The following is a 14,207-nucleotide window of genomic DNA, read 5'->3' as shown; positions in this document are numbered from 1 at the left end:
CTCCATTTCTAATCCAACATTAGCTGCTGTTGTTCTCTCTTAATAAAGTCACATCCTGTTGGATTGTCACAGAAAATCTGACCCGAGTCGTTCACAAAGAAACACACAGTCCAGCTGCTTTAAACAACTTCAACAAATCGTCCACAGGCTCGTACAGGCAGCTGAGAGAGACGAGGAAAGTCTCACTTTTCACATCTCGTTTCAATCTGCTCACATACATTCATACACAAATTGTTACATAGAGCCACTTTAAATATGGTGGAAATATAACAAATAATGAAAATGAGAATATTCATTTTCTCACAGAGAAAATAAAGTTCTGAATAATTTGAGGAAAGAAGATTAAAAACACTTCAAAGTTTGTAATTAACTGTATTGATAAAACACCGTTCAACAGCAGAATATAAAGTTCTTCACAAAAGAAGTTAGACAATCAACATTAATACAGACTTATTCAGAATAAAACATCATTAACATAAGTGTAATAAGAAAATGACACAAATTCTTGAGCAGCTTTTTAAAGATGTCACAGTCTCCACAGATCTTAAGTCCAAAGTTCAGGAGCCAAAACCTCAGAAGTCTCTGTTAGTTTTAAACCTTTTAATGAACATGAAACTCTGATTATCAGAAATATCAGACACGAGACTTAAATTAAATGAATCAGTTTGCATGTTAAAGATATATGAAGGTGAGGCTCTCAAGAGGTTGTACATTCATCGTGTCATCAGTTGTATTTGAATGTTTCACTTAAACATTTATAATCCACGAGCCCTCTGACACAACATGGAGATGGTGGTGGAGTTCCTCTGTAACACAGTTCTCCTGATGCTGCTGCGTCTCTGTGAGCTGTCATGTCGTGTACAGCAGCTCTGAACTCTCTGTAACGCTGCAGACATCATCTCCAACCTGTGCAGCTGTTTCACTCTTCAGGAGAAGTTTCTACTCACAAGAAGCTGTTTTTATGAGATGAACTGGATTTTGTTCCTCACTTCAAAATGACTCCAGTCAGTTATCATGTGTGGATAAAATATAAAGCTGAAGATAATTGTATCATCTGTGGCTGTAAGCTGTTTATTTAAGTTTCTTCCAAATGTTTTTTCTCTCAAAGCTTCTTATATTGGCTCATATTTATTTGTCAGTTTTCTTTGAGATGTTCAATCATTACAGTTGACTATATAGAATGTAACACCTCCATTTTTACTGAGACTTGCACAGATGAGTGTTTTATTAATGAATAAAGTGCTTCTGAGATGTAGTAAAAAATCTGTTTATTTGTTGTTTATTGGAGGTTCACAGTTGTTTCATCAGATAAAGATTTCAGGAAGCAGTGAGGCTGTTTGTTGACACTAAACACATTTATTTTAATTGATTTTATTTGATTATCTTTAATTTGATGAATACTTCTGACCAGAGTCATTAATAATCCAGATGTTCTGACAGACTGACACCAGCAGAAAGTCAGGTGACATCCTCAGGTGGTTTCCCATCAGCAGTTCAGGAGCAGATACGTGGTTCATCCACAGGGGGCGCTGTCACACTGCTGACACCTCTGTACAGGTGAACTCAGTGATAAACTCAGGTATTGATCAGCAGCGATCAGGAAGAGCCTCTGTCAACCAGAGCTCAAGCCTCAATGTCACCAACAATATAAAGTGTCCAGATAAAAGCTGCGACACGTCTTGTTTTCTCTGTGTGATAATCATGAATAATATTGTCTCAGCTGAAGAAGTGACAACAAAACATCTGACTTTCATTTATTAACTTCAATAACCTTTTATAAAGTGCTTCAAGAACATTAAACGAGCAGTGAAACAGAGTGTAAACGGTGCCAAAGCGAGAGCAGAATGAAAAAAACAAGCATCAGGTGTTCAAACATCAACAGTGGTGTTACATTTCTGTGGTTGGAGCAGTTTTCAGCGTCCACAGCTCCAAATCAGCTCAGAGGCGTCGAGGCTGAAGGACAGAGCTGAGCTGATCTGAGGTCTGTGCTGAAGAAGCTCTCTGACTCTCTTTCTGCTTTCAGTTTGATTTCTCTGCTTCTTGTTTTCACCTCAGAGTAAAAGCACTGAGGTCAGATATTGTTTCATCACATCTCTCATGTGTTTTATTATTATATCGTCTGTCCTGATTGTGATTCAGTGAGTCTGCCTGAACTGAGACACACTGACACATAAATAAAATAATGAATCTGGACTTGTTAAAGGATATAAGATGTTCCCCTCCGTCTCATTTATCTGCACACAGATGTGTTTAACACAGCAGATAATAACAGTGTGTACTGCTGCACATCAGCTGCAGGTTTGACCCACTGGGGGGCGCTCCTCCCCATATTTACTCACTATAACGTCAAGAAAACCTCATTTTAATTTGTTGTTTGTTGCTGATATATTGATCAGGACTGTTTTCAATCCCAGGTTGAGCCACACAGAGCAAAAGAACAATCAGACACTACTGCATCCACACAGACTCCAGAGTGTGTGAGCTGTAGCTGACAGTGACCTCTGACCTCCCAGAACATTCACACATTTCTGCACATTACATCACATCAAGCTACAAAACATGACACGAGATGTGAGCAGCAGGAGGTTTAATACTCCTTCATATGCGAACAAAGCTGAGACACTAAAATAAAACCCCGCATGTCTCCTCATCCTCTCACACAGGATACAAGAAGATCATTTTACTTTCGCTTTACAACCTCAGTGGGTCAGTTTTACCCAGTTATAAGTGACGTCATGATCAGGCTGAATTCTCATTGGCTCAGATGGAGGTTGATATGAACGCCTCTCTCTGTTTTCCTCTCATTTCATCCCTGGATCTCGGAGAAGTAGCAGCAGTGTGAGGCTGTCTATAAATAAATAATCATATTAGTCCGTCAAAGTTGAGGAAAGCTTCATTAAAGACAGTTCACCATGAAGATCTTGGTGTTTCTGGCTCTCCTGGGAACAGGTCTACATGACGCGGCGGCAGGTGAGTTCACAATACATTAAATCAGCTGGTTGTAAAAGAAAAAATGTTTCGTGTCTTTATATTCTGTAAATATCAATGAAATGTTTGTTTGATAGTTGATGATGTTCACCTCCAGGACTTCTGTTAGAAGAGAAGTCCACAGTCTGTCTCTGAAAATAGATGTTAAAAAGTGTATTCGTCTATTTTCTTTCTATATTTCGGTCATTTTTTTAAAATTCGTCTGATCATCTTAATGTTAAAATGTCAGCAGAACTAAGCAGCACGAAACAGCCCAACACTCACATAATGAAGAAAAGAGGAGAAAACATCAGAACAAGGCGTTAAACAAAGATTGTCTAAAAATATACTTAGTGAACTAATCAGTTTTAATCTCTGAATTGTTCATGATCGTAAAAATCACGACTGTTTTAGAGATTATTAACATGTTTTATATTATTTTAATTTATGAGTTATAATTAACGTATTTTCTGGAAACACGTCACTGCATTAAATGTGATTTTTTTTTTTTTTTACAGTTGATACAATAATTTGCACACAGAAAAACTCACACAATCCATTACAGCCTAGATAGACAAAGTGAAGTAAAATGAACACCTAAATGTGTATTTTGGATGTTTTCTTCCCACTAGTCTGAAAGAAGACATTTTTGGAAGCAAAATAACCCAAAATCTCAAAATTGACTGTGCAAAACGATGTTTTTGCCTGCCATGTTTTCCCTCAATCGCGAGAAACTGAAAATGGCTATAACTTTGCTTCTAGTTAACATTGAAAGTTGATCTAAAAGTCTAATTCCATGATTGTGATATCCAGAAATCCTAAAAAACCGAATGTCTCCTAACCCCCCTCCTCCTTCTATAGATTTCTTATACAATACATATCTTTAAAGGCCGTTTTCTCAAAATGAGTTTTTTCTCATAATCTGGGCAAAAAATCTCCACTTCAGTGGCACTTATTTACACCAAACCTTCCAGTTTTATTCCTATCTATATTCTGAAGGTTTTAACAGAGGGGTTTGTTCATACATCATACATAGCCTGTTTTATATAACATTTTATTTCTAAAAACAGGGTGATATTATTTTTTTTATGGCTGTTGACAGTATTTTCTGATTTATGGAGTGACAAAAAGAGATATCCAAAATTCCTTCTGTAAAAACCTTTGGCTATAATATGTCAACAAAATGAAACAAGAACTTAGAACCTGGCTTTATCCAATGTTTAGATTTATGTTCTGGAAATGTATGCAAATGAGTGCATATGTGATTAGATAATGCATCATTTGCATATTTAAACATACAATTTCAGAAAACTCATAATACAAAAAATAATTCTAAGTAATCAACTGGGGAAGTTTCATGGTGATATATATAAGTAAAAAAATTGTCCCCATTCTTTACCTGTAGTGTCTCCCCTTTATTAGCTAAGTATGCCAACTGCAAATTGCTCAACATGCAACTTCATCCACTAGGCCTAAAGATTACATTTCAATCAAAGTTTAAAGGAAACACAATTTCTGCGTCTAGGAAATTTCCAGTAGACTAATATATTTTTTCAATTTAATAAATAAAAAGCCATTTCCAATATAATTCCACAGTTTAACTCCACACACTGAAACTCTTCTGCTTTAATGTAGTTGGTCCATACTGAGTTTTGTTGGTTGGGTTCAGTCACATCACACGGATAGTTTTTACATTTACTGTGTGTACAATAGAATGGTGTTTATTAGAGTCAGATTAATAAATTACCCTTAGATATAACTGCAGATATTAACTTATTACAGATATTACAGTTATCTGTGTGTATTTCGGCTGACAAGTAACAAGAACCAGAATACAGAAATGTCAGACAGTCTTCTTTACAAAGTTTGTCCACCAGAGAGCGATGGAGAGTTTATTTAGAGTGTGACTTGGTCACTGAAAAAGTTGATGTTCTCTGTCATTATTATGACAAAAAGAATTGACAGAAATATCACATTTTAAATTTCTTTAAATCTCTTAAGAAAAAAAAACAGTATCAGCTTCACACTTTAGCATTTGTCGGGCAATACTGTTAGGGTATTTGATTTTTTCATTTATTTTGGGAACGATTTGTACAACATTTTGGATGTTATCAGTGCAGTGTTTTTAAGTGCAGCTTCACACTAAAATATGATCTATGAGTATTCAGACAGCAGAGGACATTGAAGGATTCTGATATAGGTGATAATTTAATTGTCAAAACTCACAAACACATCCATACAGGCAGCTGTCATCAGTGCAAACGAAAACAGTAATGAAGATTGTAAGGTATGAAAGAAGCCTCCTGTAAAATAAATGGCTCAACTAACTGAAAACTGAACTGGATAAATCCAACACTAGAGAAAAGATGCCTGTTTTAACAAACTGTTTTTTTCTCAATGAAATTTGGGTACACAACTGCATGACCTTCATATTTTTCTTGTATAAAATTCTATTTATGGGAAAATACATTTTTAAGACACAATCATCAGAAATATCTAAGTAATACTAAGTTTTAAAGATGCAACAATAATGTGATTAATCACTGAGTCTATACACACAAATATAATTGGCAACTATTTTGATTAAATTCCAAAGTTTTAAAGTGATTTTACATGCAAAAATGACAGAGAGTGCTGTTTTCAATCTCTCAAATATAGATTTCCTGCTTTTCTCTGTTTCATATAATTAAATTGAATTTCTTTTGGTTTTGACTGACACCAGCTTGGACTTCAGAAACTAGAAAACTGGAATAGACGTATTTCATTATTTTCTGACATTTTATGTAGAAAACGATTAATCTAGAAACAGTATAACACAAGTAATTGTTAAAGCACTAATAAATGTATTTATTGTTAGGTTGTTTTGAATGCACCATAGTTCTTTTTGAGTTTGTGTGTGTGAAACAACGTTTTTCAGTGTTTTATAAAAGTACTATTTTGAAAAATGAAATGCTGACATTAAATTTATCTTACAGTGACTCACTCTCTGAAGTATTTCTACACTGCATCTTCTGGAGTCCCAAACTTCCCAGAGTTTGTGTCTGTTGGGTTGGTTGATGAACTTCAGATAGATCACTATGACAGTAACACCAGGAAAGACATGCCCAAACAGGACTGGATGAACAAAGTCACACAAGACAGAGCTGGCTACTGGGAAAGGGAGACTGAGCTCCGTTTGGGTGCCCAGCAGGTCTTCAAGGGCAACATTGAAATTGCAAAGCAGCGTTTCAACCAAACTGGAGGTTTGTTTATTAATTTATTTTATATCTACTCTACTGATAACACTTTGTTTATATTTTCATCCTGTATTTTAGTAAGAAGATGTTAGTACATACAAACACACACACATTTTATCATTAAACTGTCTGTTGGAGGCTTTTCTTATCTAAACTCTCAGTCAGACTGAACAGAAACATCACTGAGACTGAGACTACTGGATGCTGCTGTACTACACTGATACAGTGTTTCTGTCCATCCCATAATAACCAGCAGAGATTATTAAACCTTTATCTCCACTAGATTAGATCAGAGTGACTCTACTGAAGTGCCCACAGTGAGTTGGTCCATAATAACTCTACTGTAGGAACCTGTTTATCACAACAGCTTAACAACACACAGCTGATAGAGGAACATCACTGCCTGGTTTCTTAAACTACGGAGCAGGACTGTAAATGGGACACAGGCTGCTTCTGCTGGGTCCTCATATGAGAGGAGGAGCAGCATGTTTTAATACACCTGGCTGACAGGACCACAAGGTGACTGTCTCATTCAGATCAGAGCTTTAAAGAGTTTAACAGGACGACTCCACTGTGCTGACCACACTGTGTCCATCCCATAATATACAGGATATATAGTAGATCTACAGGTTAGATTAGATTAACTCCACTGTACTGACCACACTGTGTCCATCCCATAATATACAGGATATATAGTAGATCTACAGATTAGATTAGATTAACTCCACTGTACTGACCACACTGTGTCCATCCCATAATATACAGGATATATAGTAAATCTACAGATTAGATTAGATTAGATTAGATTAACTCCACTGTGCTGACCACACTGTGTCCATCCCATAATATACAGGATATATAGCAGATCTACAGATTAGATTAGATTAACTCCACTGTACTGACCACACTGTGTCCATCCCATAATATACAGGATATATAGTAGATCTACAGATTAGATTAGATTAACTCTACTTGACCACAGTGTGTCTCTGTCATAATAAACACATGTTGTGCTGAAGTGATTAGTCAATTAATCGATTAGTTGATCAACAGGAAAATTTATTGACAAACATTTTGACGATCAAATATTGATTTAAGTCTTTTACTGAACAAAACTCACAAACATTTTCTAGTTCAAGTTTCTCAAATATGAGAATTTGCTGCTTTTCTCTGTTTTATATCGTTATAAATTAAATTCTGTTCAGTGTTGGTCGGACAAAAGAAGATATTTAAAGATTTCACCTCTGACTCTGGAAACTTGTGATGGACATTTTCACTGTTGCTTGATATTTTACAGCATAAACGATTTATTGATTAACCAAAAAAATAGTCATTACATAATCAATAATGAGAAAATAAATTAGTTTGAATCCAAAATATGTAGTAAAAACAGATTAGATAACTTTAAATCTACTGCACTGACACACAGTCTGTCCATCCCATAATATAGAAGAAGTATTTAGAAGATTTCACGTTTGGCTCTGAGAACTTGTGATGGACTTTTTTCACCATTTTCTGACTTTGAACAGCGTAAATGATTTATTGATTAGCCAAAAAATAATCATTACATAATCAATAATGACAAGAAAAATCAGTTTTAGCCATAAATATGTAGTAAAATACAGATTATATGACATTAACTCTACTGTACTGATACACAGTCTGTCCATCCCATAATATATAAAAGAAATGTGATGATTTCACGTTTGGCTCTGAGAACTTGTGAAGAACATTTTTCACAATTTTCCCACTTTTTAAAATAAATACATGGTTAATCAATTCATCAAAAAATAATTAACAATGAAAAGAATCATTAATTTCCTCCTAAATATAAAGTAGAACTACAGATTATATTATATTAACTCCACTGTACTGATACACAGTCTGTCCATCCCATAATATAGAAGAAGACATTTAAAGATTTCACCTTTTGGCTCTGAGAACTTGTGATGGACTTTTTTCATAATTTCCTCACTTTTTAAAATAAGTTAACGTTAATCAATTAATCAAAAAAGAATAAATAACGAGGAGAAGAATTAATTTCAGTGTTAAATATAAAGTATAACTCCAGATTAGATCAGATGAACTCTACTGTACTGACCACAGTGTGTTGGTCCGTCACATCAGCAGCATCAAACCAACATCTGCAGGTGGAAACAGCTGTTGGTTGTACTGAGTGATTGACTGATGGATGGACCAATCAGGACACACAGACTGCCTCCCAGTCTCCATAATGGTCCTGATGGTGTGGGCCTCATCCTGACCAGTTGTAGTAACACAGAGCTGAACAGGACACACTGTCCTGGCTGAGCAGCTGGAGTCTAGAGACTCATCCTGGACTGAAACTCTCCTTCAGTGAAGCTTCTAGAGCAGCTTCAGGACAGTCCAGTCTGGAGTTTCTCACAGGAGGAGGATGTTGTTGGACTGATCCACTGGCTGCAGGGTCTCAGTGGGTCTAATGTTCAGTCCAGGATCAGGTTTAATCTGCTGGTCAGGACTCCACCTCAGTGTGTGTGTGTGTGTGTGTGTGTGTGTGTGTGTGTGTGTGTGTTGACATGAAGCCACACCTCCTTCAACAGTGGAGATAAACTGTTGGTCTCAGTGGAGTCAGTGTGTCTCTGTGGTGAAACAGAGGATATGAACTGTGTCAGGATCTCACTCTGTTTCCCAGCAGCCTCTCTGTCTCTCTCTGAAGACGTCCACACTGTCCAGATGATGATTGGCTGTGAGCGGCTTCCATCCAGCCAATAACAGCAGGAGGTGTAGATCCTGGTGTTGTGGTGTCTGTGGATCAGTGTGTCTCTGTGGTGAAGATGTGATATCAGCTGATGATAGATGACTGAGCTGTGATCTCACTCTGGTTTAATGTCCTCTCTGTTTCTGTCTCAGGTGTCCACATTCTTCAGCAGATGTACGGCTGTGAGTGGGATGATGAGACTGGAGAAGTCAATGCTTTTAGGCAGTTTGGTTATGATGGAGAAGACTTCATAGCATTGGACCTGAAGACACTGACATACATCGCTCCAAAACAACAGGCTGTCATCACCAAACACAAGTGGGATCATGACAAAGGTCATATTGGATTCATAAAGCAGTACTACACCCATGACTGCATTGACTGGGTGAAGAAGTATGTGGACTATGGGAGGAGCGTTCTGCTGAGAACAGGTAGAATCACCTGACCTGATATAGTTTAATGGACACAACAAGCTTCATATTTCTCTTCTGTTTCTAACCAACAGTAACATCACAATTAATATAAACCATCATACAGAGACACACTTAGTCTCAGTTTACACACATTTCTCTTTCTTTTATTTTCTCTCTTACCTCTTCATCTCTTTGCCTCCCTCTTTTTTATCTTAATTTTCTTGCTGCTCTGTCTTTCTCACATTGTACTTCTCAGGGAGAAACAGGAAATGATAATATTAATAAACAGTAAATACTAATAAAGAACCTATAAACTGTCTCTTTCCTCTCCAGAGCTTCCCTCAGTGTCTCTCCTCCAGAAGACTCCCTCCTCTCCAGTCAGCTGCCTCGCTACAGGTTTCTACCCTCACAGAGCCTCACTCGTCTGGAGGAAAGATGGAGAGGAGCTTCATGAGGAGGTGGACCACGGAGAGACCCTCCCCAACCACGATGGAACCTTCCAGATGAGTGTTGACCTGGACGTTTCATCAGTCACACCTGAAGACTGGAAGAGGTACGACTGTGTGTTTCAGCTCTCTGGTGTGAAGGAGGACAGAGTCATCACACTGGACAAAGCAGTGATCAGAACCAACGAAGGTAAGACTGGAATCAAAAGACGGTGAGAAACACATTTATTTAACTGCAACAGTCCTGCAGTTCATGTGTTTATATGTGTATTGGAAATTTTGTTTCCTTGTGTTGTTTTATTATCAGTTTATTTCATCTAGAAGGCTCAGACTAACATTGAACCAAAGCACATGTTCACCTCTTGACTCTTATTTGTGGTTGCCTTTTATATTTTGAAATCAGCTGTCTACCACCTTGCAAATCTATCGTAGTTTATAAAAACTGTAACTGTGAGACTGTTGTACTGTCCTTTATAGCATTTCAGACCAAGTGTAGACATTTTGATGTGTAACCACAGTTCAGAGATTATAGGCGTTGTGTTGACTTAAGTGCTGGTCAGTTTAAGAAGATGAGTAGATTATCATTTTAAAAATAAAGATAATTTTTTGACAGTCAAAAAACAGTTTGATTATGAGTGTCATTGCACCAAAAAAACCATCATATAAGACTCAACCTAGCACAGACTCAAAGCTAAACAAAGACAACAGAGCTAGCTGAGGATAAATAAGCATGATACATAATTATGTACAGACACGTGGAGATAAAAAATTAAAGATAACAACAGGACAAACAAACACAGTGGCCCTCATTTACCAATCTTGCGTGAAAATGGGTGCAGATCTCAGCGCAGAATTGGTCGTACGACAGGACACACGTGTGATTTATGAAACTTCGTATCTGACCAATTCCAGCGTACGATTGTCTTGATAAATGCGGCGGCTGAATTCGATCGTCATTAACATGTTACGCCCTTGAATATTCCTGGTTCGGAGGCCTCGCCCACTGAGGTCGAACATGGAGAGAACACTGGCAAGAAAATAAACTTTTCCGAGATGGAGATCGGCATCGTGGCAGCGCCGACACATCAAAGGCACTCCATTCACTAATGCAATGTTGTGCAAAAGTGAACAGGCCAAAACAATATCGCACACTTTCTCTGGGGTATACAGCAGCGTTCCCCCTGCTGGTCCGAGACTGAGCCACCTGCCCTTCAGCAACCCGAAGCAGCTCCACTGTGACCTGTGTGTGCGCACTATTGAATCTGCGTTCCTGTTCTGTAGCAGGTTTGCCAGCGGGGTTATTAGGTATTCCGTTAATTAGTTGTCATATTTTATTTTACAAAAAAGTTTTATCAGTAAAAACGTGGGCTTATTTTTAAATTGAATGTTTTTAATTTTTTTTTATTCGTTTTAAGAATCTGTTTTGATCTGTTCTAAATATGTGACTGCTTATGCTTAATGACAGCTGAGGTTTGTTTAATAAGTATTTTCAGACTCAGCCAGATTTTGCTGCGCTGCACCGCAAATCCAGACCCGGATTTGCGTACACGAGCTCAGACCTGACGTGAGATCTGATCAAAGCTTCCGCTCACGTCCAAATTGATAAATGCAGAAGTTTGCGTGGAAATGGTCGTACGCACGTTTTTCTGCCATACGTTCGTTTGATAAATGAGGGCCAGTGTCTGTATAGAGTTTTGAAGTCTGGTTGGTCTAACCTGCTTCATCTGAACAGGTTGTGATTATTTTTGTTGTTTTCTGCTCAACAGAGAAGCTCAACCTGATTGCCATCATCGTCGCTGCTGTGGCTGTTCTCGCCCTCGTCATCGCTGGCATTGGATTCTTCATTTACAAGAAGAAGAGCGGTGAGAGACCAAAATAGTCTTTTATCAGCATTTTGATTTTAAACTTTGTGAGGATGCTTTTATTGCAAGAATGAAACATTTCCCTTCACAACGAAATCTTTTACAACCAGCAGTAAACACTTCAGGCTCATAGCCACAGTTTCATTACAGTATGATTATATTACAGTGTTGAAGAAAAAATATATGTAAGATCTAAAAAAAGAATGGATGGATTTATTAATTGTTGTTTGCAATTTTCAACAGTAACATATGAATAAATTTTCTAATTTCTTTTTATTTCAGTCAAACGCCCTCCATCTCGTAAGTATCACTTGCTTCTACTCTTTTTCCTCTGACTTGACATTGTAGATTTAAAAGAGTTTCTTTATTTTGTTAAATAACTTTTCTTGCAGTGTTAGCTGTTTGTAAAAAACACCAGGATTTGGTCTAACATTGTGTTTCTGACCTTACAGCTGTGAGCAACCCTGAGGTCATGGAGCAACTGAACCCACAACCACAAGCCTGAACGACAAACACACCAACCTGAACACAGTGAGTTGTTTCATATTGGACATTAATTCAGACATCTGTTGTTAAACAAAGCTGCACTAAACTGTGTGTAAAATAACTTTCTGAGACTGTTTATTTACTCAAACATTTATTTGACAATTTGTCATTATAAAGAAAATCTTTGACTATCAATTGATTTAACATCAAAAATGAAACTGTTTAATATAAAGTTAAGACATCAGCAGGTCGGATGAAGTGTAACATTAAAAAAATCATTTGTTGATGAACCAGATTTAAATAAACAACTTGTACTTCAGAAACATAACAGGTAAATGCTATACAACTAAATGTTAACACTTATATAACTGAATTATAGATATTTAAGGTGTAAATGATTCTTAAAATATGTGGATTTCTTGTGGAATTTTCTTTTATATTTAATATAATGTTTTTCCTTTTGTCTCTTAAGGTTTGTGGATAAATTCTGCACTGGAACAAGAAGCGACGTCACCACATTCCTCTCCATAAACTGGGAATTTATTGGACATTCATAAAGATATAAACTTAATCAGGGTTGGAAATCTATCAATAGATGCTTATTGGTTGGAATACAAAGAAAACAAACGTCGAAAATCAGTTGGCAAATGTTTTAAAAATACTATTAATATAAGTGGTGACTTTTAATAATTTTGATCATTTGGTTTCAAATAAAAAGTTGCATTTTGTCTGAAACAACTCAGATGTTGACAAATCAAATCAAGATATATTAAAGATAAATCATTACTGCTCTCTGCATGCATACATAATCACTTTGAAGATTTCTGTTTATCTAATATTAAAAAAATACAGTTTAATACCTCTGGTGTTGGGGTTTTCTGGGAAAATCAATATTGGTAATACAAATTTAAATGTAAATATTTGCACACATCCCAGTACGTGCATTCACATCTTCATATATATTAAACTTATTTGGCCTGGCAATACGATATATACCTTGAGATAACAGATATTTGTCAACCAGGAGAAAGTTGCCTTAACTATTTATACTAAAAAAGACTGTTTCGCTCTCTGGTTGTATCAGATCACTGGAGCCAAAAGTACAAATCAATCAGCAGCATCCAAATACATGCTACCAAAAATGGACATCCTAAATGACCTGCAGGTGTAAATGGTTGTTAATCTGTTTTACTCCTGGTGACTCCAGTTCACTGTGAGGCTCAGCAGGATGCATTGGAAGGGAAAAGGATTACATTCTTTATCACTATGGTGAATTCTTACAATTGTAAATTCATTTGATCTGGTTAAGATGACATGTCTCAATGGTTTCCTGTTTTAATTTCCAGAAAATGCACATTATAATATATACAACAGCATGAAAATACATAAACAATGATAGGTTGTATCAATGTTGCCAGCCCAAATTTATTTTCCAGCTGTGTAAATATGTTGCCTGTATATTTCGATATGAGTGATTCAGACCAGGCTTGTGGGGCCTGTCGGGCCAGGGTGAATAATTTATGTCTGAGTTTTTTTCGTTATTAGTGAGAAGTATGTTGTTTTTTGTTTCTTAAAATCTCTTTGAATCTGTTTTGAAATATGTAATTGATTTTTGCTGATTTTCTAAAAGGGTTGTGGGCTTTTTTAAGCTTCTCAGCACACTGATGGAGAAATACTTTTGCTCATTTTGGTTTTGTTAACACAGACTTTGAACAGCGATGCTCAAAATTGTTTCCTATGTTTGGTTAAGTAGCACTGTTATCTTGCTTTTCAATAAAGTCACAAATTTTCCAAATGTTTTTGTCCTTTTGTGTTTACATATAAAGTCATTTGTACACATTTGTGAAAGAAGCAACAGTTAAATCAATATAAGCTGCATGTTCACTCACCAACACATGACTCTGACCTGGAGGTATCAAAGTTAAAAAGCAGTAACAAGCTAATTATGTTGTCAAACCTGTGATTCTTTATAGATAACAAGGTAGAATTTTAGTTTTCACATGAAAAACATGATAGAGATGATTATCATAGTTGGATACCCTTTTTGTAAAATCATTCTG

General features: G+C 36.5%; 1 protein-coding gene across 1 annotated transcript; it reads left to right on the top strand.

Moving 5' to 3' along the window:
- Nucleotides 1–2,800: 2,800 nt before the first annotated feature.
- On the top strand, nt 2,801–12,705 carry LOC115579424 (major histocompatibility complex class I-related gene protein-like). Its single transcript, XM_030412954.1, has 8 exons — nt 2,801–2,970; nt 5,943–6,209; nt 9,093–9,371; nt 9,687–9,989; nt 11,566–11,661; nt 11,944–11,961; nt 12,114–12,192; nt 12,620–12,705. Exons 1-7 carry the CDS (start codon nt 2,913–2,915, stop codon nt 12,164–12,166), a joined length of 1,074 nt encoding a protein of 357 aa, XP_030268814.1. The 5' UTR covers nt 2,801–2,912; the 3' UTR covers nt 12,167–12,192; nt 12,620–12,705.
- The last annotated feature ends 1,502 nt before the right edge of the window (nt 12,706–14,207 follow it).

This window comes from Sparus aurata, chromosome 3, assembly GCF_900880675.1.
Source record: "Sparus aurata chromosome 3, fSpaAur1.1, whole genome shotgun sequence".
Taxonomy (NCBI): domain Eukaryota; kingdom Metazoa; phylum Chordata; class Actinopteri; order Spariformes; family Sparidae; genus Sparus; species Sparus aurata.
Note: the sequence above shows the minus strand (reverse complement) of the source record. Positions and strands in the feature narration are given on the sequence as shown.